This window comes from Sciurus vulgaris, assembly GCF_902686455.1.
Source record: "Sciurus vulgaris genome assembly, chromosome: 19".
NCBI classification, from domain to species: domain Eukaryota; kingdom Metazoa; phylum Chordata; class Mammalia; order Rodentia; family Sciuridae; genus Sciurus; species Sciurus vulgaris.
In genome coordinates, this window is record NC_136480.1 from 5,613,854 (window position 1) to 5,640,005 (window position 26,152).

Consider the following 26,152-nt stretch of genomic DNA (forward strand, 5'->3'; position numbering starts at 1 on the left):
GCCCCCCGCGGGGACACTCCCCGGGCGCCCCCGAGCTCGCCGGCCGCGTCCTACCTTCGTCCGGCAGCCGCTGCAGGCAGAGCGCGAGGTTCCTCCGCCAGCCCCGCATCCCCGCGGCCGCCCTGCGGCCCGACCCGGCCTCGCCAGCCCGGCCGCGGCCCGGGCCCCGGCCCCGGCCCCGCCCCCGCGGCACCGGGCGGCGCAGCGCAGTGCTGGGGAGGGCCGCGGGCCCGGGGCGCCGCGGGCATGGGCGGCCGCCGCGCGAGGGGGAGCCGGGCGGCCGCCAGACGCTCGGCTCAGGCTCCGAGCCCGCGGCTGAGCAGCGACGCTCCCCGAGAGCGCGCGCTTTCCCCGCGCGGGGGGCGGGGCGGCGCGGGGGCGGGGGCGGCGCGGAGGGAGCGGAGCGCGGGGGCCGCGCGCCCGGCTGGCGCACCGGGCGCCTCCCGGGCTCCCCGCGGCTCTGCGACCCACCGGCCAGAGAGGGAGCCCCAGGCATGGGCGAAGGGGTGGAGAAGTCAGCGCAGGAATGAATGCGGGGTCCGGGGAATAAATGGGCGCGTGAATGAATGAATGCAGGAGTAAACAGCAGGGCGAACGAATGAGTGAGCCGAGGAGGAGAGGAGCCCGCGGACGGACCAACGAGCGGATGGATCAGTGATGGGATGAAGAAGCAAAGGAACGCAGGAGGGGACAAGGCCCTGGAGGAACGCGACTGGGTGGACACGCGGGTGAGTGAGGGAAAGATCAATAAGTCAGCTGAGTGCAAGGAAAGTGGAAATAAGTGAGCAAGTGAATGAATGAATGAATGAACTATTGAATGAGCCAAGGAAGGAATGCGCTATGAATGAGTGAATGAATGAGCCACGGAATGAATGCGCCATGGATGAATGAATGAATGAGTGAGTGAATGAATGAATGAGCCACGGAATGAATGCGCCATGGATGAATGAATGAATGAGCGGGTGAATGAATGAATGCGCCATGTATGAATGAATGTACCATTGAATGAATGAGTGCCCAATGAATTAATGAATGAATGCGCCATGAACGAAGGAATGAGTCCGTAAATGATTGCATGTTCTCTGGTCTCAATTCTCTGAGAGTCAAAAGGATCCAGGACTCTCCGCAGGAGTCCTCACCCCTGCCTTGAGTGGGAGACCACAGGTTTGCATCTTGCGGAGGAAAGAAAAGAGGCTCAGAGAGGGTAGGGCTTGTCAGTGAATGCACAGCAAAGCCTGGATGGGGTGGGGAGGTTTGTCTGAGTTTTTCACATTGTATGTAATGACAATTCCGCTCAAGTCGGCTGGCAGACAGCTCTTAGAGGTGAGGAAGAACAGTCCAGGAAAGAGGCAGGGGGCTCCTGTTCTCAGAACAGTCAGATTTGCTTCCCTCCATAGGAATGAGGTGGAAATGGTGTGCGTATCTGTGCTTGTGTGTCTGTGTGTAAAACCTGGGTCATGGAGTACTATGCAGTCATAAAAAGGGAACGTGTTCTTTGTGTACCAATGGGAAGCCATTTCCGAGATGCTTTGTAAGTGATAAAAGCAAAGCGAAGTCAGGTGTGATGGTGCACACCCAGCAAGTGAGAGGTGATGGGGACTGAGGTGGGGAGGCTGTAAGTTCGAGGTCATCCTCAGCAACTTAGCAAGACACTGTCTCAAAGCACATTCTTCCCCCTATGAAAGTGGCGAGCAGTCTCTGTAGGATCTTGGTGTTGAGCTGTGTATCCTTGGGCAAATCACCTACCTCTCTGAGCCTCAGACTCCCCATCTGCAAATTGAGGATCATCATAATGTCCTAACCGGTCGAGTTGAGCTAGGACCCAGTGCTTTTATCCCAAAAAGGACTTCAGTGGTGGGATCCCAGGTATCTTGATGCTATCAATGCAGCCATATGAATTTTGGCCTTCAGAAGTGAACCTTTTGTAAGGAAGATGTCAGATTCCCCAACATTTCAAGGCTGGTATAATAAATAGTCTCATTTAACAAATGAGGATCCTGGGACTCAGAGAGGTGAAGTGTCTTGCCCCAAGTCACAGATCTAGGAGTAGCAGAACTGGCATTTGAATTCAGATCTGCCACGCTTCAAGGCACCCCCAGACAGCACTGCCCCCATGATAGGACGGATAAACTTCACATTCATTTGTGCTCATAAGACCCTTCCTAGGTCACATCCTAGTTATTCATAATAATCCTGAATTATTAATAACTTTCATCAGTCAGGGCGCAGACCCAGAGGACTGGGGTGAGGGAGGGGTCGATGGCCCCCCAGATCCAAGTTTTCAAAATGCTGACTCTACAACCTTGCAAATGGCCATGAGCTTCTAACAAGGAAGTGAGTCTCCCCTGGCCGCAGAATTGCAAATCACTCCTGTTCACAGCCAGATTGATGGCCTCCACAGTTAAGATGCCTGGGCTCCAGCATGACAGGGCTGGAATTGCTGATGAGAGAGGCAAAGAGATCGGTGCTGAGGACAGGAGGTTTCAGCAAAGGAGGCCTGAGAGGCGTGGGCCTCAGAAGTCTCCAGTGGCAGGAGAGGAGATGGACGGTGTGCATGAGGAAGGCTATCCCAGTGGCCTGTTGCAGCCTCACAGGCTGCTCTGTACTTAAGCATCACAGAACAATCTTTTTTTTAATGGTTGCAAATCCCTTGGGTCAGGAACTTGGACACAGAGGCCAGTTAAATTTCTTAACGTGAGGATGGAAGACATGGTAAAAGGAGAGATGTTGGTAGGTCAGTGTTTGGAGGATGTGTTAGTCAGTTTTCTGTTACTATAACAAACACCTGAGATCATCAACTTAAAAAGAGAAAAGGTCTGTTTTGACTCACCAAGTGGGAGGTTTCAGGTCCATAACTGGTTGGCCTTGTTGCTTTGGGTCTGTGGCAGCCAGACATGGCAGGAACTTATGTTGGAACACAACTGTTCATCTCACACCAGGGAAGCAGAAGAGAGAAAGAGGAAGGGAATGGGGTTCCACAATCCCCTTTTCAAGAGCATGTTCCTGATGACCTAAAGATCTCCCAATAAGCCCCGCCTCTTAAAGGTGCCACCACCTCCAAAAAGCACCAAGCTGGCACGGTAGTGCATCCCAGCAGCTTGGGAGGCTGAGGCAGGAGGATCATGAATTCAAAAACAGCCTCAGCAATTTAGCAAGGCCTTAAGCAACTCAGCGAGACCCTGTCTCTAAATACAATTAAAAAAAAAAAAACAGGGGGCTTGGGATGTGGCTCAGTGGTTGAGCACCCCTGGATTCAATCCCTGTTACCCCCCCCAAAAAAGATCCAAATTATAGCAGGAGAAAAATATACAGATGATCCCCAACTTAGGATGGTTCCGCTTATGATTTTGGTGACTTTATAGTAATGTGAAAGCCATAAGCGTTCAGTAGAAACTGTCCTTGAAATTTCCAATTTTGCTCTGTTCCCAAACTAGCGATATACGGTACAGCTCTCTCTCCCCGCAGATCCTCATCAACCCCACGATCACGAGGAGAAAGAACCAAGACCCGACAGTGCGGGGCAGCTGAGCTAGTGGGTTCGGTGTAGTCGATGCATTTTAACATATAATGGTTTCTCTGGACTCCACCCCATCAGAAGCCAAGGAGTGTTTGTAATGAAGATATTAATAAGGTCAATGATATATATAGTGGTCACTTGAGCAATAACAGAAGGGTTGATCCGAGACACAGAAGTAGAAGAAGGAGAAACGCTGCTGAGGAACCCAGCCTCCTGACCTCAAATCCACATCCAAACTGTATGGCCACTGGCACATTTCTGACCTGTGCCTCAGTTTTCTTATCTGTAAAATGGGGCTAAGAGTGCTTTGCTACCTATCTGATGAGACTGAATGAATCCATGGGATCAACTCCTAGTAGGCTCCAGGTGAGTGTTAGCCACTCTCATTGGTTAGGCGAGTACCTTGGGAGTGTGGGAGAGGGACCCTGAGGAACTGCAGCTGGTGGGGTCGGGCCCCTCAGAAAAGTGGGTCCAGCTGATCTGAAGGCCCGCAGCCTCCGTGGTACCCTGGCTGTGCCCGTCCCAAACACCCAGCATAGCTTCTTCCAAATTCTATCCGGAGCAGTCACAGGGTACCTGGATTCCAGGGGCAGGTAGCACAGAGCCCACCTGTCATGGGAGAGAATTTGCCCCACTCCCATCTCGCCTACCCTGTGGCCTCTGAGCAGGTCTCCACCTGACCCCTGGTGGGGATTATGAGACCTGCCGCAGGCAGGAGCCAAGAACAAGGGCAGGTATCCAAGTCAGCCAGGGTCATTCACCAAGAGGGTGTAGGCCCTGGGCCCCAGCCGGGTCCCCAGGCCCTCTGAGCAGAGGAGGTGCTTCAGCTGCTCAGGGTTGGTGCTCTACAATTCCGATTGCACTTTCTGGAACATACCAGCCTTTGGAGGGGGTGGGCAGAATCGGGTCTGGGGAAGCTGGGCTAAGCCACTGGGTTTTGTCATATAAAAAAATAAAGCAAAGAAGTTTTACTGGTATTTAATATCTGGATTGACAAATGGACATATATGCCATTTATAAATAATATGCATGTTGGGGTACGTACTCCCAGAACCTTGTACCAGTGAGAGAACTCCGGAGTTCAGAGAACCCTGGGGGCCGGCAATCACCTCAGTACAAACCCGTCCTTTGGGGGAAGTTCACTTACAATTATGCCCTAACCTTTGCTGTGCAATTACTGCAGGAACCAGCAGGTTCCAGAACAGTCTTTGTGTTCTGCTTCCAGCTCCTCTGGAAGCCATCACACCAAGCTCTCAGTCTGGACCTGGCCTCCCCATTGTCCTGAGCTTTAATTGATTCCTTCCGTGTTTATTGCTACTGACAATTGGTACTCTACATTTTCATCTGCCCTTCCCCTTCCAAAAACAAAATACATATATATTTTTTCAGCTGATCTCTCTGGGGACAGTTTAGAGCACTAGAAAGAGCAAAGACTTTGGAGTCACCCACTCCCAGATCCAAATCGCAGCTCCGTGATGTCATTCATTCACTCAATGGATATTTGTTGAGCACCTATTATGTGCAAGGAGTTGCAGTTGGTGATGGAGTAGATTAGGGACTTGGACAAAGCCCGTGATCCACATCCTTAGGGAATTACTTATTGCTCACAACCTCAGACAAATCACTGAATGTCTCTGAGCCTCATTGATCACTTATTGGAAGTGGGTCTCATAACCCCCAACCTTGAAGAGTGTCTATAATAATAGTAGGTAAGGAACTTGGGACACTTAGTAGACAACATCCAGATGCTTAGAGCTGCAAGGAAGTCATTTCAACCCCTGCATTCTGCAGCTGTGGGCACAGGCAGATGGTAGAGGGGCAGGAAAGGATCCAAGGTCACTCAGAGAGGTGGGCAGAGTTGAGTCTGAGGTGGTCATACGATCTAGCCAGGGCTAAGAAACCCTGTAATATTTTGGAGGGGAAAGAAAGCACGCTGGCCCCAGAGCCTACCTCTCACCCTCAAGTCAGCCAGAGAAGCTGGGAGCTGGCTTCTCTCCCCTCACCTCACCACCAAGTGGTCGTCAGGGGAAGTGTACCCCGGGTCCCTTGTAGAAACAGCAGGATTTTAGTTGCATGGAAACTGCTCTTTTATGAAAGCAGTTCAGTCGCTATTATTCACAAAAGGCCCAGCGCTGAGTGGGGAAGTCGAGGAGAAGGACGATGCGGGGGTCAGAATCGGCCTCTGCAATTCAGGACTGGCTGCTAAACCGCCTTCTGCCACACATTCCTTGAGATCATTTAGTGGGAATATTCTCAGCAATCTCAGACTTATCTCATATATAGGGGCTCCCCAAACAAGGATTCCTTTGCTATGGTTTGGAAAATGGTCCTCCCAAGGCATGCGCTTTGAAGGCTTCGTTGCCAGCCTGCGGGCTATTGGGACGCCATGGAACCTTTAAGAGGCGGGCCGAGTGAGCGGGAAGTGAGGTCACTGGGCGTGTCCTGAAAGGCCCCGCCCCTTACTCCCCCCCCCCCCTTCTTCCAGGCTGCCTGCCTGTGCTGCGTTTGGTCCCTCACAGTGTCATCACAGCTCACAGCGTCACCACAGCTCACAGCAACAGAGCCAAGTGACCCATGAACTGAAACCGCTGAAACTGAGTCCATATAAATCTTTTAAGCCAGTCTCAGTGGCATATACCTGTAATCCCAGTTGCTCTGGAGGCTGAGAAAGGAAGATTCCCACATTCGAGGCCGGCCTCAGTGACTTAGCAAAACAGTGGCTCAAATAAAACAAAAGAATCTTTCCTCTTTTCCTTGTTAAGTTGATTATCTCAGGTATTTTGTTATAGTAATGCAAAAGTTTTTATCACCTTTTTTTTCCCCCAGCACTGGGGAAGAAACCCAGGGCTTCACACATGCAAGGCAAGAGCTGTACATCTTTTTACCCCCAGAGGACTCTGCCCCAAGGAATCTTGGAATAGATCATTTTCTCCATCTTGGCACATTTCTGGAGATCTTTTACACCCCTATATGTGGGGGCACCAGGAAACTGCTTTACTTGCCTGATGCTTTATCCAGCTCAGTGTCAATAGACTAAACATCTCCAGAGAGATGTCTTTAAATAAGCAGATTCCACTTTTGAGATGAGTCTGGAAATGTCTAAAGCCATTTCTGTTTACTCCAGGTTTGCAGATTTATTTTCTTTTTTTAGAACCAGTCATGGTCTTCAAAATGTCATGAAAGAGAGAAAAGGTTGCTAATAGCACCATTTTACATGGCAGAACTAAGCCCAAAAGTGGGAAAGTGACTCATTATAAAGACCCTGCACTTAAAGAAGAAAAGCTGGAGGCTGAGGCAGGAGGACCATGAGTTGGAGACCAGCCTCAGCAACTTAGCTAGGCCCTAGGCCGGGTTTGATGGTTTCCTGACTTCCTGATGCCTCAGAGCTGTTGTGTGTAAGACGGGGACCAGCCTCCCCCTTTCCCAGAGCTGCTGTGGAGATGAAATGCGATAATGTGAGGAGAGCGTTTGGCATGAGTGCTGACACAGTAACTAATGCGTGAAATCTGCTCTTTGTATTGTTGCAGTTATTCTTATTATTTACATCATATAACTGAAGTGTTAGCTCCTTTGCTTTACCTCTCTTGCCTCACACAGATTTTTTTTTTTACAGACCGTTCTGGAAAGAGTTTGGCATTTTAAAATCTTAAGTTTATAGGATATCATTTTTTTCTACTTAGTTTAATTTTCTTTTTTGGTACCAGGGATTGAACCCAGGGGTGCTTAACCACTGAGCCACATCCCCAGCCCTTTTTAGATTTTATTTAGAGACAAAGTCTCCTTAAGTTGCTTAGGGCCTCACTAAGTTGCTGAAGCTGGCCTCCAACTTGCAATCCTCCTGCCTCAGCCTCCCGAGCTGCTAGGATGACAGGTGTGTGCCACCATGCCACGTGGTAAAATTTTAACTGAGGTAGAATTTATCTACAATAAAATGGACGGACCCTTTTTAGCATCACGGGACTGTGAGCTTTTATGAAATGTGTGGTTTTGCCCTCACCACACTGTCTACACACGGAACCATTGGATGACTTCCAGTGCAATGGTAACCCTGGGGCCATAATGCCCAACAAGAACAACGTAGAGGAGGCAAAAGTTATTTTGCCTCTCACAGTTTCAGAGGTCTCAGACCATAGACGGCTGACTCCATTGCTCTGGGTCCAAGGTGAGGCAGAGCATCATGGCAGCCAGGAAGCAGAGAGAGGGGTAGACCCACCCTTCCAGAGCCCACCCCTGGGGACCCACCTCCTCCAGCCACGCTCCACCTGTGCAGTTTCCACCCAGTCAGGCCCTTCACACTAGGATGGACCAATGAGGTCACAGCTCTTAGACTGATGAGGTGCCAGTCGGTTTCCCTCTAAACAGCTGTTCCGTGAACACAGCAGCTTTGTGGGGACACCTCACATTCAAACCATAACATCCCTCCAAAGTCACTCACGCCCTTTTGTGATCATTCTGCCCTCTTATCCCCAGTCCCTGGCAAGATTGATCTGTTTCCTGACCTCTGGTTGGGTCTTTTCTTTTCTTTCTTCTTTTCTCTTCCTTTTTCTTCGTGGTACGGGGATTGAACTCAGGGTCTCATGCTCAGTCACTGAGGCGTGTCTTTTCTAGAGGCTTGTGATTGCAATTATGCAGTATGGAGCCTCCTAGGCCTGGCTTCTTTCACTTAGCATGATGCATCTCTGTTTCACCTATGTCACTGTGCCCCAATTCCTTTTAATTGCTGTATAGTATTCCATCGTATGGATATACCACAACATCTTTATCCACTCACAAAATGGAAGAAAATTTGAACTGCTACCGGTTTTCAGTGATTAAGAATGAAGCTGCTACCAACATTCACATGGGTTTTTGTGTGGCCAGAAGATTTCATGTCTTTTGGATGGTTTACTCAGAGGAAACTGAAGGTCCACCTGGTAAGTGAAGTGTGACATTATAAGATAAACTGCCAAGCTGTTTTCCAAGTGGCTGCACCACTTTGCATCCCCACCAGCAACGTATGAGACTTTTATTTGCTTCCTACCCTCACTGATACTTGGTATTCTTAAGTTTAAGTTTTTTCCTATTTTCTTTTGTAAGGCCATTTGAATGGTGTGGAGTAGTATCTCACTGCAGTTTACATTTGCTTTTCCCAAGCTTGTTTGTGCTGATTTGCTTCCCATCTCAGTAGTGCCATCTCTATTCCTCCTTTTGGCCTTCAGGACCCCCATGTGGACTCGGTGCCCACAGTGGCTCCCCATTTGACAACATGTTTGGAAACCAGTGCCGCCATCTTGGATTATCCTGGAAGCAGAAGCTGCCATCTTTAGGTGGGGCAACTCCCATCCTGAGACCCCCTGTTAGAGACTGGAAGCTCATTGTCAGGTACGTCTCATGCATCAGGCTACTGAAGACTGGGAGGTTTGAATAGTATATGACTGTTAGACTGTAGATTTTTCCCCCTTTTTGAATTTTTAAGTTTTTATTTCTTTATTTTTCTCACTCTCTCCATTTTTCTGTTTACCTGTTTCCTCAGAGTCTCTTTTCCTCTAGTCCTTGCTGCAGGAGCCTGGCTCATTCAGGGGATCACCCCATGTCCAAGTGATGCGGCACTAGATGGCTTTCTCCCAATTTCCAGGGGTTGAACTAGATTGATCCATATCAATTATGGAACCCCCATTGCCCATGATTGACCTGAGAGAAAGCCTATTAGAATTCTGGGGAAGTTTTCCTTATCCTGGATGACTATGAATTAAGACGTGATGCCTGGAAGGTGGCATTCATTTTGTTATAGTGAGGTAAGATGTGAAAATAAGGTAGACTCTTTTGAAGATGGCAAAGCAAAAGAAAAGAAAAGAACCAGCCCCTCAGGGAGATCACTGAATAATTGAATCAACACTCAGAAAACTTCCCCAGACTTCTTTTCTACCTCATTTAAACCAGTTTTCTGTTATTTGCAACTTAAAGCATCGTGGTGTTGTATCTCTGGGGTAAATAGCATAATTATTCTCTGGGGCCCAAGAAGACAAAATTAGGACCCATGATGGTGGCAGTATATTGTAATTAGGAGTTCTTTGGACAACCGACTTTACCTCTCAAAGTCTCAGTGGGCTTATCTGTGTAATGGGGATAATAATGCCCACAGAGGACTACCTTAGATGGTTCTTAGAGGGATTAAATTGTATGAGGCAGAGGGAGTGATATGCAGAGTCTGGCATTTCATAAGCTTTCAAAATATTATCTATAATCATTGTTATATTTTATTATCTCTTCAATTTTAGAAATGTCCCCATCTGTCCTCAAAGTAATTTTAGGATTAGTGGGTTCATAATGGCTTTTAAGACCCTTCATTTAAGATAGAGTGAGAGAGATTTGCTTCTGCCTATGATAAAATAGATGTGTGTGTGTGCGTATGAGAGAAAGAGAGAGAGACATAGGGAGGTGAGGGGACTGCAAAAGCATTTTGCACATGAGGGAATCAAAAGAACCCAAAGAGAGCTGGGTGTGGTGGCTCACATCTATAATCCCAGCAGCCTTGGAGGCTGAGGCAGGAGGATCACAAGTTAGAGGCCAGCCTCAGCAACTTAGCAAGGCCCTAAGCAACTTAGTGAGACCCTGTCTCTAAATGAAAATAAAAAGGGTTGGGGATGTGGCTCAGTGGTTAAGCACCCCTGGGTTTAGTTCCTGGTACCAAAAATTTTTTAAATTAATTTTTTAAAAATCATAAACATCACTTTAAGATAGCAATATTGCAGGGGATGTGGCTCAGTTGCAGAGCACTTACTAGCATTTGCCAGGCCCTGGGTTCCATGTGTAGCACTGAAATAAAAAAAAGTAAAGCAATACCATTTATTCCTAGAATCATATTGCATGACATATAATTAAATTTAAATCTATCCTAGTATATATTTGATTACCAAGTCATATGCAAGAAGACATTTCTTAACCAAAAAAAAATTCAAAGGCCATTAAAATAACTTTAAAACTTTCAGAGTAGAAAAGACATTACCTTCAAAGGAACATCAATAATAGGGACAGCTAACTTCTTCATGGAAACGATGGAAGGTGGAAGACAATGGAATGACATTTTCCAATCCCCCAAGGAAACTCTTAGGGAAAATATCCCTTAGAAACAAAGGTGAAGGCAGGCGCGGTGGCACATACCTGTAATCCCAGCAGTTTGGGAGGCCAAGGGGAGAGGATCACAAATTCGAGGCTGGCCTCAGCAACTTAGCAAGAGTGTAAGCAACTTAATGAGACCCTGTCTCAAAATAAAAAGGGCAAAGGGATGTGGCTCAGTGGTTAAGTGCCCCTGGCACCCCAGACCCACAATAAAAGAAATATTATAGGGAATTCTCCAAGTAGAAGGTCAGTAATCCCAGATGGAAATACAAATATATGGAAAGGGGAAATGTGAGTTTTATGGAAACAGGACTTGATTGTGTAAAAAAAGCAATAGTAATATCTTCTGGAGTTTAAAATATATCAGTAGTTAAAATGCAGGATGGCTGGGACAAAAATGTGAACATTCAAGTCAAGTCTATATATATATATATATATATATATATATATATATATTTTTTTTTTTTTTTTTTTTTTTTTTTTTTTGGTACTGGGGATTGAACTCAGGGGTACTTGGCCACTGAGCCACATCCCCAGCCCTATTTTGTATTTTATTTAGAGACAGGATCTCACTGAGTTGCTTCGGGCCTCGCTTTTGCTGAGGCTGGGTTTGAACTTGAGATCCTCCTGCCTCAGCCTCCTGAGCTGCTGGGATTACAGGCATGTGCCACCGAACCCAGCAGCAAATAATAAAATAGAATCAATTCAATAAGCATTTTATTGAAATATTATTATAATTATTATTATTTGGTGGTGCTAGGTATGGAACCCAGGACCTTGCACTTGCTATGCAAGAATCTGCCACTGAGTTACACCCCCAGCCCCCTCAATAATTAATTTTTGTTTTTAGTACAAGGGATTGAACCCAAGTGTGCTTCACCACTGAGCCACATCCCCAGCCCTCTTTATTTTTTATTATGAGACAGGGTCTCACTGAGTTGCTTAGGATCTCACTAAGTTGCTGAGGCTGGCTTTGAACTTGCGATCCTCCTGCCTCAGCCTCCTGAGCTGCTGGGATGATAGGCACGCGCCATGGCACCGGCCCCGCTGAGGGTTCTTGAAGCAGGAAATGGGTCCGGTCAATATCACCGCAATGACAGTTGACTTGAATTTCTCATCATCGATTTATTACCCCCCTTGGAGCTTCCCCAGAAGGATGAACTTAAAACAAATGTGTTTCTGTCCATTTTATTTCCAGAAAGAAACTGACCCTTCCTCCCCCTACCTCCTTTTCCAGTTGCTAGGACACTAATGTGTTCCAGAAAAGCGTGGGAACATCTGGTTGGCGGGAACCGGGCTCCTGGGAATTTCTTGTGTATCTGTTGATGCTCCCGTTTCCCAGGCTCTCTCGCCGGGGAGGTGGCAGGTCCTGGCTGGTCACATGGGCAGCAATGCCCGAGAGGGCACCCAGGCAAGGGCACCGTCTACCGAGTGCCAGACAGAGAGGCATGTGTTCCTTACCACCGCGGAGGGACCAGTGCTCAGTCCGCCTGCACTGGATCTTGCTCTGTCTTTCTTCCAAATAAAGCCTGGATTTGAAGCTGAGCTGGTCTGGAGGACTCGGGTTCAAGGGCGGGTTGAACGTCCCTTCTCTGAAATCCTCAGGGTCGGAAGTATTTCCAATTTGTCGTGCTTGTTGGTTGGTTTGGATCTTGGGATATCCACATAAACCTCATGAGCTATCTTGGGGAGAGGGCCCAATTCTAAACACAAAACTCATTTTTTTTTTTAAATATACTTTTTGGATGTTGATGGACCTTTATTTTATTCATTTATTTATATGTGGTGCTGAGAATCGAGCCCCAGTGCCTCACACATGCCAGTCAAATGCTCTACCACTGAGCCACAACCCCAGCCCCAGAAAACGCATGTTTGTTTCTTGTCTATCACAGACACAGACTGAAGGTAATTTTTTCTCTTTTGATAGCAGGAATTGAACTCGACACTTTACCACTGAGTTACATCCCCACCCCTACTTATTTATTATTTATTTGTTTAATTTTGAGATAGGGTCTGGTTAGGTTGCTTAAGGCTTCACTAAGTTGATGAGGCTGGCTTTGAACTTTTGATCCTCCTGCCTCAGCCTCCCAAGTCACTGGGATGACAGGTGTGTACCACCACGTCCAGCTCTCCTCATTACTTTTTTTCTTTTTGGTCCTGGAGCTTGAAACCAGGAGTGCTCTACCACTGAGGTACATCCCCAACCCTTTTTATTTTTTATTTTGAGACCAAGTCTCACTAAATTGCTGAGGCTGGCCTCCAACTTGTGATCCTCCTACCTCGGCCTCCTGAGTCACTGGGATTACATGTGCCACTGTGTCCACCTGACCCCAGAAAACTTTATACACTATTTTTGATAATTTTAGGCATGAAACAAAGTTTGATGGTATGGAATTTTCTATTTGTGGTATCATGGTGACACTCAAAAAGTTTGGGATTTTTGGAGCGTTTGGGGTTTCATATTTTCAGATCACAGATACTTGGCTTGTCCTGCCTCTGCAGGGCGTGAACTGGGAGGCCTGTGTGTGCTGCCCCAATCCTCAGAGTCTTCCCTGAAATAATGACACATAATCCTACCACTACCCAGGGAGACTGTGAAGCTACCCTTAGTCTGATGTCCTGCGCCAGGCACCATAGTACAAAGGATTCAAAACCTCTCCCCCCAGCGCTGTCTCCTACCAACCCGCCCCAGGGGCTGTACTATCTGACAACGCTTTCTCGTTGTCTTTGGCCATGAGGTGGATGTCCCCAGTCTGCAGAGCAACATTTCCATAGTACAGATTGTCCCTGGGCACAGCTGGGGCAGAGGTTCTGGCTGCGTCTGTAGACAAATCTGATTCAAAATGGGAATTCTGATTGCCAGCATTCCCAAATCACCTCTGGTCAACGTGAGTGGGCAAAGCTGGCAAAGCAGTTGGCGTGAGTCTGCTAATTCATTAATTATTAAATGAACACCTACTATGTCCTTGGAGTTTCAGTGCAGGCATTCATAACTGTTCAAATCAGTATATGGTGTTTTTCTGTGTGTGGTGGGGGGGAACCAGGAATTGAACTCAGGGACACTCAACTATTGAGCCACATCCCCAGCCCTGTTTTATGTTTGATTTAAAGACAGAGCCTCACTGAGTTGTTTAGCATCTTGCTTTTGCTGAGGCTGGCTTTGAACTCCCGATCCTCCTGCCTCAGCCTCCCAAGTTGCTAAGAGACATAGTTTTTTTTAAGCCCATCAAATGTTACCAAGCAAATCACCAAGGCTATGAACACTAGTAACAGGAAGCCTGTTGTCAACGGCTGTCACTATTCCCCACCCAGCTTCATGCCTTCATCTTCATTTTCCTTTGGGGACCCACTTTTACCTTCCATCAGTCCATGTGGCCCAGGTGAGGATGAATTTTGGGTAGTTTAGGGTAAGCACATGATCCTGGCCAATCAGAACACTCCATTCCTTGACTACTTCAATGATTGGTCAAAGATGAACACGTGATCGAAGTCTGGCCATTGAAATTTGGCTCTGGGACTTTTGTTGAGACATCCAGGAAGAGGAAGTTCTCATTCTGCTGAAGTTTCTAAGCTAGGAGGTCAAAAATCTGGAGCTGCTATGGGGGACCCAGGAGAGTGTTCACCCAAGACTGGGGCCTCACGGAGGAACCATGCGAGATTTGTCATCAGGCAGCTTCCTAAGGATGTCATTTGAAACTCTAGCTCCAGCTGGACTTCAGGCAAGAGCCTCCCTGGGCTTTTCTGTAATCTGAACCAACAATCGCCCTTTTTTGGTTTGTTTTCTTCTCTGCTTGCTATTGAGTGTGCTGTCCTGTGCAGGGCTAAAGGGTCTTGGGATGCTTCCTTGACAAGTGACATTCATGCTAAGTGCTGTAGGTCAAATACGAGTGAACTAGGCCAGACCAGTAATCCCAGCAACTCAGGAGGCTGAGGCAGGAGGATTACCAGTTTGAGGCCAGTCTGAAGTCAGCAAGTTCGAGGGCTTGAAAACTATGAGAAATTCAGGAATGGGAAGGGGCTTCATCTTGTGTAGGCAGAGAAAGGATTCAGGAAAGATGATCATCTTGGAGACAAGTCAAGTCACCATCTCATTTAATGCTTAATGCATTTAATTAAATTTCAGTACTGATGGGAATGTTCATCTCTCTTCAGGTATGACAAGACCTATACTCGTGAGCGCCCTTTGGAGACAGAAGATGGCTTCCAGTCTCTGGCCAGTCCCAAGAGGGAGAGGCCCAAGTCTGCCTTCAGAAGCTCCTGTGTTCAGGCTTTTGAGACAGGAGATGAGAGGGAGGGAGGGAAAAGAACAATTAAAATAAAAAGCAATAACACTCGGCAAGTGGGACCTACTTTTTAAATACAAATAACAATTTCATAATTTACTAGTTTTTAGAACATCATAAAATGTTGCGTTTCATATTTTCTTGAGTTTTAAGCATTCAGATTTTTTTTTCTTTCATTATGAAAGTAATATAACTACATTGTGGAATGTGCAGAAGGGAAACAGTAACTCTTTCTAATTTCCTCATTTTAAACCAAACCAAGTTAGTTGTGTGTGTGTATGTGTGTGTGTGTGTGAATATTCTGCTGTTTTCTTCATGTGGCTAGGTGAATGTGGTTCATAGATCAGGACCACTTTCCAAGCATTCAGGTACATGTGGATTTCCTGGGGCTTTGTAAAAATGCAGTCTGATTTGGTTGGTGTCGGGTAGGGCCTAGGACCCTATTTCTTTTTTTTTTTTTTTTTTTTTTTGCAGTGCTGGGGATTGAACCCAGGGCCTTGTGTGTGCGAGGCAAGCACTCTACCCACTGAGCTGTATCTACAGTTTCAAGGGAAACTGAAGCCAAATCCAGGCTAGGAGACCTCAGGCAATCATCTCAGGGTGTTTTTGGTTTTTGGGTTTTTTTTGGTATCAGAGGCTGAACCCAGGGACACTTAATCACTGAGCCACCCCCCCCCCCAGTCCTTTTTATTTTTTATTTTGTGGCAAGGTCCCACTAGTTGCTTACAGCCTCACTCAATTGCTGAGGCTGGCTTTGAACCTGCCATCCTCCTACCTCAGCCTCTGGAGCTGCTAGGATTATAGGTGTCCCCACTGCATTTGGCGAACTCAGGGGTTTTGCCCCAGACTGTGAATCCTGGTACTTATGGGTCTCTTGTTAACCCCCAAATTAAGGGGCCAGAGAATCAGGAGGTGAAAGGACAATTTTGAGAAGCCACTGAGGCAGAAGTGAGGCCCCAGGGGAGGTTGTTCCAGAGGGAGACGCCAAGGGATGAACTCTGGGTAGCAGTTGGCTTAGGTCAAGAAGGAGTTGGAAGAGGGTTCATTGGTTTATGTATCAGAAAAGTCCAGGTGGCAGAGCTGGCTTCAGTTACAATTGACACACAAAGGTTTCAGTCATGCTACTGGGACCCTTGGGGGTGGGCTTCTTCCTCTGGCAGCCCCCAGAAGTCCCTGGAAGGGCTCTACCAGCTTTCAGTTGAGTGGAAGCCCTCTCTTTCCCAGTAACTCCACAAAAATCCCAGAACTGAATCTCATTGGTCCAGCTTGGGTCACGTGCTGATCCTTGAACCAATCACCGTGTGCCCAGGGGGATGGACAATTCTGATTGGCCACATCTGAGTCACGTGGCTACCCCTGGACCCAGAGGGCCTCGAGTGGGGAGGGGCAGATACTGGAGCTGGAGGGAAGTGAGGACTCTGGAAGCTGAGGTCCCCAGTCAGTCAAAGTCCACAAGTGCCCGCCACAGATGTCACTTAGAGCGTTTTTCACTGCGCTGTGATCTGTTCCTAGGTCTCTGCTCCCGCTAACAAGGATCTGTCCAATGCATGATTCTAGAACAGCATTCCAGCCCAGGGGAAGAGGCATTTCCAAACTGGTCATGCCATGTACGTTTTTAGGCCTGAGACTCGCTATGTAGGGTCACCCTAGCGAGGAGTCAGAACCGGGTCCGACAAGAGTTTTGTGACATGGTTATTAAGAAATGCTTCCTGACAATTTAAATGAACTCCTAAACTGAGGTTTTACCTCAGTCACTGTTAATATCAGGACAAATCCACCCAGCAGCGGGGAAACTAGGGCTCCTCCTCGACAAGTAAAGAAACAGAGACCGGGGACCTTAAGTAGCTTATCTGAGGTGACACCGCCAGGCAGGTGGGATGGCTGGGGGGTTAATCCCAGGCAGGCTGGCTTTGGAAATCCACACTCTCTCAGCTGCCTGGGTTTGCAGAGATGGTAGTTTCTGATGGTTTCCTGGAGGGTTCCCCCCCTGTTGTGTGAGGACAGGAAGGAGAGAACCTCAGACTCCCCCTGGGGCTTTGTTGGAAATGTTCCTCCTTAGTCTGGGGTTTGTCAGAGGGCGGACCCTGAGACGGGGATGTAAGGTAGGCATGTCACCTGGGTGTACTGCCAGAGGGCCCCGTGGACTGGAGAGAAAGGGCAGCCAACTTAAGCCCCAGAGGCTGCGTGCACTCCACTGGTCTGGGGACTTCCTGAGAGCTAGGGACGAGCAGAGCTCAGAGATGTCCTACTTGAGGGCCACAGGAGCTTGGCAGGCCAGACCCATCTGTCTTCGGCCATTGGTTGGAGCTGCACCCATGGGACGTTCCTTTGCCAGCACTGTCCATCCAGCAAGAAGAGGCCTCAGGGCACTGCCAGATGGACCAGGCAGGCCATCGTGGGGCTGAAGGGGCTCAGGGGGCCTCATAGGGCACCGACAGAAGCAGCCGGGAGCCTTTCCCTCCCAAGCTGGGATCTCCTCTTGCAGAAAAACAGGACAAACCCTTAAAATCAGGGGCCACCCCAGCCTTGTCATTTGGGCATATTCCAAGGTGCACAGTCAGCAAGCCCCAGGATGCCCCGCGTCGCCTGTGACTGGGCAGGACCAGGTCTCCCCCTTGTCCTTCCTCCGCTCTTCCCCTCCGCCTTTCCTTGGTTTTTTACAGGTGCTGCACAAAAAGGCTCATAAAGAATATTCTGGGGATTCGAAATGGCAGCACCAGGGGTTTGGGAAACGGCCCAGGTTAATTAGTTTTCATGGCTTCTAAGAGGATAGGATAAGGCTACTGGGGAGGTGGCTTAGCGGTGGAGTGCTTGCCTAGCGGGTGTGAGACCCTGGGTTCCAGTCCCCAGCACTGCCAAAAAAAAAAAAAAAAAAAAGAATTAAATTGTATAAAAAGGATAAAGCATTTAAGATGCACAAGGGAGAAATAATAGTGCATGGACCCCCGTGCACCCTCCCCCAAGCTGAAGAACTAGATTGCTTCTAGCTCATTCCGTCTTTCCAGGGAGCCCTCAGGGCTCCTCGTTTGTGTGGGACTTGGATGGCAGGAGCCCCAGCTTCCAGCCTACACTCTGCCATTGGCAGCCCTGGCACTTTACGACGCGACCCACCTCTTGAGCCTCAGTTTACTTATCTGTAAAATGGGGGGACCGACTTTATCTGTAAAAGGCCACGGTGGCCCCTACCTCTCCATCTCTTCTTCTCTTTCCATGGCTGCTGGTTGTCTTGGCTCAGGAAGTTTCCATGGATAGGAAAGGTCTCAGGGGTAGGGGTGTCCCTCAGTTCCTGCTGAGCACATGCAGGGTCTGAGCTTCGTCCCCATCATCAAACCAAAATGAAACAAGGACAGAAAAACACAGGCGCCTATATGAAAACGAGCAACAGATCATTTCTCAGTGGCTGCTGGAAGGAAACCCACTTCCTGCTCTTCCAGGAAGGATCCTATGGGTTAGCTTGCCAGCAAGTGTCAATTCTGCTGCAGGAGTGACGGTCACTTATTAGCTTACACGGGTGTCCCCATCACTATGGGGGAAGAAGGTACACATTGACTTGGCATCCATAGGTACTGTTCCGTCCAGACATTTCTATCCCTTTTCTTTCTATCATGGTAATTTGGATCATTTTTACCCTGTTCCAGTCATATCCCCAAATCCCAATATTCCTTCTGAAATCTCTGGAATTTATTTATTTTCTCCCTATTTCCAAAAAGACGTTATACCCTAAGCCCCTGAGTCACCCACCTCTGTTAAGTATAACTTTAGAACAGGGACGTGTCAGTTAGCCACCTGCTTGACGTAACAAACACTACCAACTCAATGGATCAAAACAGTACTCATTGCTCATGAGACGACAGGCCTGCAGATGAAGGTGGGCAGTTCTGGTCTCTCTCACACGGTTTGAAGTCAGCTGTGGGTTGGGCAGCAGGTCTGTTTGATCTGCACTGGGTCCTCACCATGCTTGGGAGTCAGGTGGCTGCCAGGCCAGCCGGGGGACCGTAAGCTGCGGCTCCTAGGTTCTGCTCCACAGGGTTTATGTCCTCCGGCAGGTTTGAGAGATAGAAGGAAAGCCACAAGCACCTTTTGGGTCCAGGCTCAGGACTAGGCACACTGTCACGTCTGCCACCGTTGACTGGCCAAAGCAAGTCATGTGGTCAGCGTGAATGCACACGTGGAGAAGCAGGCTCCCTTTCTCCAGCTGCAAAGTCACCTTGCAGAGGGACAGGGGCAACAGAGATGCCTACTGCAGAGGGGAAACGTCCTAGCACAGTCCTCAGCCTTTGCCCGTGGCCTTCACACTGGCAGGCTCAGCCCGTTGTCCCTCTCAGTTCTCCCTGGACCCCAGGGGCCTGGGAAGGATTTACTCAGCACTGGTGTGTTTCCAGGCGTCCCAAGCAGAGTTCCTCAGACTGGATAAGACCGTTCCTGCTTAGTGGGGCACAACAGGCGTGTCAATCAGCTACTCATGATCAACCATATTTACCTGATCTCTGAGTCAGGAGATGGGCCCTTGATTCGTGTTCTGGTGGGATTGCTGATGGACAGGTGTCTTCGCTTAAGCCAGAGCTCTTTGAGGATCTGACGGTCGAAGAGGTGCTCCCTGGGTGAACTGGGGGGAGATGGAAAGATGGCCGTCTTCTGGCCACGTGACCCTCTGACCTGGCTCCTCGCTCCTCCATGCCAGCTGCCCCTGCCCGCTGTGGCCTCACCCTCTGGCTGGGTCCATGAGTGCCCCCTCTCATTTTCCCTGTGCTGGTCACTCATCTTTGGGGAGTCAGATTTGGCTCTGAACCTGGGCTCTACCTCTCTCCTGGGTCCCTTCAGACATGGCAAAATCTGCCCGGGAACTCAGTTTTCCTCATCTGCAAAATGGACGTCAGGAAACCAATACTGCTGTTAAAATTCCATCGGTAAAAGAGTCCTGACCAAGATCCCAAAGGTGACAGTAATCTGGCCTCCGTTCCCTCTCTGAACCCATCTTCTGTCATCTCTCTCTGACTTGCTTGTTCTTCTCCAGCTTTCCAGTCTCGTTGCTCTTCAAGATGTGGAGCTTCCTCAGGGCCATTGTGTATGCTGTTCCCTCTTCCCCAGTGCTGTTCCCTCAAGACATCTCCACAGTTTCCTCCCTCACCTCCTTCAAGTCTTTGCTTAGCTGTATCGTTTTCCTATCTACTGGGGAGACAGAGAAAAGAATCTGTCTGCATCTGTCTAAAGAATGTAGCCACCCAGCACAACACGCCCCAGCCTGTTTCTCTGCGTGATTTGATTTTGTCCCTGTTTCTCAGCACTGCCTCATTGCTATGGATTGGATCTTCAATGTCCCCCAAAGACCCAGGAGTTGAAGACTTGGCCATCACCTTTAACAAACACAGGTGGTGGTGGAACCTTTAAGAGGTGGGGCCTGGTAGGAGTGAGATCATTGGGGGTGTGTCCTTGAAGGGAGCTGTTGGACGGTGGCCCTTTCCTCTCTCTTCTCTCTGAGTACCATGAGATGAACGGACCCTCTTCTGTCATGAGCTCCTGCCATGATATACTGCACTGCCACAGGCCCAAAGCAACAGGGCCAAGCGAAAACATACTGAAGGCTCTGAAATCATGGGCCAAAATAAAACCGTTTCCTCCTTATACATGGGTTATCTCAGCTTGACTCACAATAGCTACACTACGGAACCAACCCAGGTGCCCTTCAACAGATGAATGCAGAAGGAAAATTCAGCACATATATAACAATGGAATATTACTCAGCTCTAAAGAAGAATGAAATTCTGGCATTTGCTGGTAAATGGATAGAGGTGGAGAATATCATGTGAAGCAAAATAAGCCAAACCCCAAAAAAACAAAGGCCAAATATTTTCTCTGATATGTAGATGCTAAATCACAGTAAGAGGGGAGATAGGGCGCTAGGGAAGAATAGAGTTACTTTATGTTAGGTAGAGGGGAGTGAAGGGAGGAGAAGAGGTTTGGGGTAGGAAAGAGAGTAGAGTGAAGCCCGCATTATCACCTCACATACATATATGGCTGGATGACCGATGTGATCCTATAATACGTACAATCAGAAAAATGAGAGATTATACTCCATTTATGTATGAAGGGGGTTTTACCGTGTGTCCAGTTGAGGGAGTTCTATGAATGCAGTCTCATCTTAAAGGCAAAACTATTTTGCATTTAACACAGATGTTACAGATCCTTTCTTCCCCACACTGATGCTCGCGCGTGCGCAAAAAGGCAGCAAACTCAAGTACCCCCTTTTCAAAGTGGGTGGGGCCCAGAGAATCACATGTTGTTTTCCACTGTGGCCACACGGTGGCGCCACGCGGGTCGTAAGGAGAAGACCTTTGGGTCTATGTCGGTCTTGAACATGGGAGGTTGTCTTTGCTTTTTGGTTTTGTTTGTTTGTTCTGCGGTGCTCGGGATGGAACCCAGGGCCTCGTGCATGCTCGGCAAGTGCTCTACCACTGGGCTACACCGCCAGCCCCAAGTGATCAAGAGTTTTGAATGAGGGAGGATCTTCAGCAGCACCTCTAGCAGGCATTTGGCCTTTTATTTGGTGCTGTTAACGGTGTCCGTTTAAGCCTTTTAAAATGTAGTTCTTTGAGCCTGGTGCGGTGGCGCAGGCCTGTCATCCCAGCAGCTCGGGAGGCTGAGGCAGGAGGATCGCGAATTGGAGGCTAGCCTCAGTAACTTAGCAAGGCCCTAAGCAACTCAGGGAGACCCTGTCTCTAAAAATATAAATAGGGCTGGGGATGTGGCTCAGGGGTTGAGTGCCCCTGCGTTCAATTCCTGGTACATATATATATTTTTTCCATGCAAACGTGGAAGTGGCCCTGTCTCTCATCCTTCCGAGGCCCCAAAGATCAACTCTCCTGTGGTGCCCGCATCCCTCCTGTGTGGAACCTTCCCTGGTGAATCTCCCCTCCCCAGGATACTACATCTGTCGCCCTCAGCCAGCCAGGCCCAGGGAGACTTGATGCATGTGGCCAATCTCCCCCACACCCGCCCTACTCCAGGAACAGTCTCTTACCGGGACCTGGAGATGGACCAGACTTCCGATAACATTTGCTTCCCCCTTAAAAGACGAAGTCCCCAAAGCAGGATCCTTTTTCTATTTGGTGTCACGAAGCGGAAAACGCAAGAAACAACGCTGACCCTTAACAGCGCGAGTTTATGGGATGGAGAAGCAGGAGCCCAGTTAGTGAATCGGCCTCTCTCCCCAAGGAACGGAGAGGTCACAGATGCGGGGTCTGAGCCAGGAGGGGGGGAGAGAGGATGGTAAAGGGGACGAGGGGGTCGTGCCTTGTTTTGCAACGCGCGGGAAATTTCCAGAACTTGGGCAGCAGCCCTCTCTGCCAGTTCTTTTATGGTCTGCTCTTTTCCGACCTGGCAGACACACCTGGTAGGTGTGTCTTTAACCTGGAAGGGACAGAGGGATGTCTTGTCTGATAGTTCTGGACAAAACAGGTCTCAGATGGAAATCTCTTCACCCAGTTCCTGTCACCTATCTGACCCCTGCAGGCTCCAGCGAGATCCATGTTCTTAGCAAAAGCAGCCTTCAAGTCCCGGAGTTACCTAGGCAACCGTCAGCGTCATAACCCGCACGTCGGAGCGGCGGTCTGCGGCACAGCGAGCAGGAGACTAAAAATCTGTTCAGCTGAGCGACCTCCAGAATGAGTGGATTTTGGAGCAAGTGAAGCTGAAGGGGTTTTTTAGGGTTTTTTTTTTTTTCCTCAATTGCACCAGCATCCACGAGGCAACTGACCTGTCCAGGAATCAGGGGAGAAAGGGGTGCCCCAGCCAAGTCCTGATATGCATTAAGTTGAAGAATGTAGACATGACGTTATTATTATTATTATTATTATTTGGGGATACTGGAAATTTAATTGGGGGCAGTTTACCACTGAGTCACATCCGCAGCCCTTCTGATTTTTTATTTTGAGACAGGGTCTCGCTAAGTGGTTTAGGGTCTCACTAAGTTGCTGAGGCTGGCCTCCAGCTTGTGATCCTCCTGCCTCAACCTCCTGAGCTGCTGGGACGACAGGTGTGCACCACCACGTCCAGCTTGCTATTGCTTTTATTATTAGCTAGAAACAACAAATGAATGGAACGAGGATTATGGTGGAAAAAGGTCCTCAGATCAGAGATCAAGAGCTCGGATTCGAGTTCAGTCTTTGCCCCTGACCAGTTGTGATCCTGGGTCCAACATCTATACAGTGGGGATGATCTTCCAGATTTGATGTTTTGATGGCCACATGACATTGTCTATGAAGCAGTCAGGACGCGGAAGAGACGCTAGGGGTTGTGGCTAGTGGTAAAGTGCTCGCCTAGAACATATAGGCACTGGGTTCGATTCTCAGCACCACATAAAATAAAGGTTTTGTGTCCACCTACAACTAACAATATATTAAAAAAAAAAGAGAGAGATGCTAATGTCCTTCATTCTTCTCATCATGACCTCCAGGCACTTAGCACAGGACCAACCATGTGTATGAACTCAGTAAATATATATTAATGGATTGATAAGTAATATTCTTAGTGTTTGAAAAATATTAGTTATGTGCTTGATGCAGTGGTGCACGCCTATAATCCCAGTGGCTCGGGAGGCTGAGGCAAGAGGATCACAAGGTGGAGGCCAATCTCAGCAACTTATTGAGACCCTAAGCAACTCAGCAGGACCCTGTCTCAAAATAAAAAATGAAAAGGGCTGGGGATGTGACTCAGTGGTAAAAGCACCCCTGGGTTCAATCCCTGGTACAAAAAAAGAAAAAAAAAAAAAAAAAAGAGGAAAGAAAATGAAAAAACATGGACTGTAGAGTTAGAGAACCCTGGTTTTGAGTCCCAGCTTTACGATTTCACAAGCTGTGTGACCTTGGGTCAGTCACTTAGCCTCTCTGAGCCTGATAAACCTCATACCAGGTGCCCAGAACTGGTCTTTCTTTTACCATAAATTATGTCTCACACTAATGAGTCTCCCACTAGCGCTTATGAGAGTCGGGGTTTGATTTGTTTTGTTTTTCTTTTCTCTAAATTGCTAGGAGGACTTTTTTCTTTTCTTTTTTTTTTTTTTTTTTAATTATTGAAGCAGCGGGAAGCCGCATCCCCATCTGAGGAAGAACCAGCACCGAAACACTCTTGTCCCCAGCAGGCAGCTCCGGGGGACTCACGCCTGGGCTCAGCGCGAGGCTTGGCTCCTGGGGTCTCATCAGGAGCCCGGTGCAGAGGAGCATGCAGAACGCACGTGGGCTCAGCTCCTCCTGGACGTTTTCCAGGCCCGTCACTCAGGGCCACGCCCCCAGGAGGCGGGGCCTGCCGGCCCAGGCCCTCGGGCAAGGCTGGTGCGTTCTTCGACAGTCTGGAGCGAACACCCGCCGTGTCTGCGCAGCGCTGGTCTCGCCCACTCTGCACCACGCACCTGCCGGAGGGAAGTCGAGGGGCAGATGCTGTGTGCGCGGAAACTCCTAAATATGTACTCTCCTAGAAGGCGGATGTACCCAAACACAGGACAGGGTGCGGGGTGGGTAGGAGCCGGGGGCCTGATAAATCCCAGGCTTGCATGAATTTTTTTCTTTTTCTTTTCTTTTTTTTTAAGAGATGGGATCCTGCTCTGTTGTATGTTGCCCAGGCTGCAGTGCAGTGGCCTTTCCCAGGGACAATCCCCTTACTGATAGTGGGGACACCCGTCCAGCATAGAGCACTACTGCCAGACCTCCTGGACTCCAGCGATCCTCCTGCCTCAGCCTCCTGAGTAGCTGGGACTACAGTTGTATAGCACTGCGCCCAGCGGGTGTTATCTTAAAACAAACAAAAACTCGGGGAGATGTTAGAATTTATTAAATAAAAAAACAAAAAGGGGATGGGGGCCACGGAGTCAGAGAAACCTGGTTTCCAGGTCCTGGCTGGCTCTACAGTTTAACAAGCTGTGTGACCTTGGGTCAGTCACTTAACCTCTCTGAACCCCCTTAAACTGTAAAATGGGGCTCTCAGAAGTACCTGCCTGTCTGGATTTTGGTGAAGGCAAGTTAGGTGAGTGATTCGTAAGCTGAAATATAAAGAAATAAATGTTGCTTTATTTGGGTATAGAAGGCAAGGGCGGCACAATGGGGCAACTTTGGCCTCATTTTCCGAGGCACTGGGAATCTTTTATAGCTGCCATGGATCTCAGAGTCCTGTTCCCAACTCTGGCATTCCTGTGCGCCAGAGGGCAGGTCCTCCCATGGTCTCTCTGCAGATTCAGCCCCTTCCCCGTTCCCAGGTATTTCTGGGCTCAAGAGAAAATGTGTTACGTTGTTCTCATAACACAGAAAGGGGAACTTGGTTTGTGTGACGAAAAGGCTTAGGGTATCTCTGACATCATCGTCCCGGAGGCCGGAAGTCCAAAAGCACAGCTGCGGCTTCCGGTGAGGACCCTCCTCATGCTTCAGCACATGGTGGAAGACGCCCCGTTGGGACAGAGCAAGCCAAGCTGGGTGGGGGAGGGGGGCTCATCCTCTTCCTCTGAAGTCACAGGTGCCATCCTGAGGGGCCCCGCCCTCACCATCTAACCTATTACCTTGCAGAGGCCACGCCTCCAAACGCCACTAACCTGTGACCGCAGATTGAGTTTCCAACACATGAACAAACCACAGCACACCACAAATACAACTGGGAGGCTGAGGCGGGAGGATCGCGAGTTCAAAGCCAGCCTCTGCAACTTAACGAGGCTCTGTCTCAAAAAAAAGGGGGGGGGGGCTTTTTGCTCAAAAAGGAGGGTGGGACGCTGGTGACCCCAACCCCAGCCACCTGCTGCATGGGTCGGCCTCCTGCGGTGGCCTGGGGAACTTTGCACCACGGAGCCTTCTCCCGGGTGCCCTCACCTGGGACCCGCGTCCCTGCCCCGAACGGTGGCCCATTCCACAGGTCTTGGTGGAGTGGAATTAATGCCACCTGCTTGTGAGCTCTGAGTCCTGGTAGGGTCCCGTGAGTGACCACTTCGCTCCTGGTGCAGAGGCGATGCTGGACGCCTCCTAGATCATCTCCTCCTCCTGGAGGCCGGGAGAGAGCGCTCCCAGGGTCCCTTGCGGTCAGCCCTGGTGGCCAGCAGGGCGTGGCCAGGGGCGGAGGGCTTCCTTTTCAATCTCCCAGGCCTCCTCCTCCAGCCCTTCCAGGACGGGAGGCAGCGACAAAGGGCTCTGGGCTGGTGGAGCCACCACGGTGTGGCCGAGCCTGGGGCCCTCGCGCCCCGCGGGGAGGAGACCAGCAGATGAGTCATGGGTGCTCCAGGGCC

General features: G+C 49.1%; 1 protein-coding gene and 1 long non-coding RNA gene across 3 annotated transcripts in view; one reads left to right on the forward strand and one right to left on the reverse strand.

Annotated features, from left to right (window-relative positions):
• The window catches only part of GRIP2 (glutamate receptor interacting protein 2), an 84,944-nt gene extending 84,648 nt beyond the window's left edge, over positions 1-296 (reverse strand). For both annotated transcript variants that reach the window (XM_079122527.1, XM_079122524.1), the window contains exon 1: positions 55-296. In XM_079122527.1, coding sequence (XP_078978653.1) covers positions 55-109 — 55 coding nt within the window. In that variant the 5' untranslated portion in view covers positions 110-296. The remainder of the gene's footprint in view (positions 1-54) is intronic.
• A 181-nt stretch (positions 297-477) lies between these two features.
• Positions 478-24,413, forward strand: LOC306650533. The gene is made up of 4 exons (XR_013760952.1): positions 478-728; positions 8,246-8,430; positions 8,716-8,878; positions 23,972-24,413. It is a non-coding gene; the product is annotated as an uncharacterized lncRNA (long non-coding RNA).
• The last annotated feature ends 1,739 nt before the right edge of the window (positions 24,414-26,152 follow it).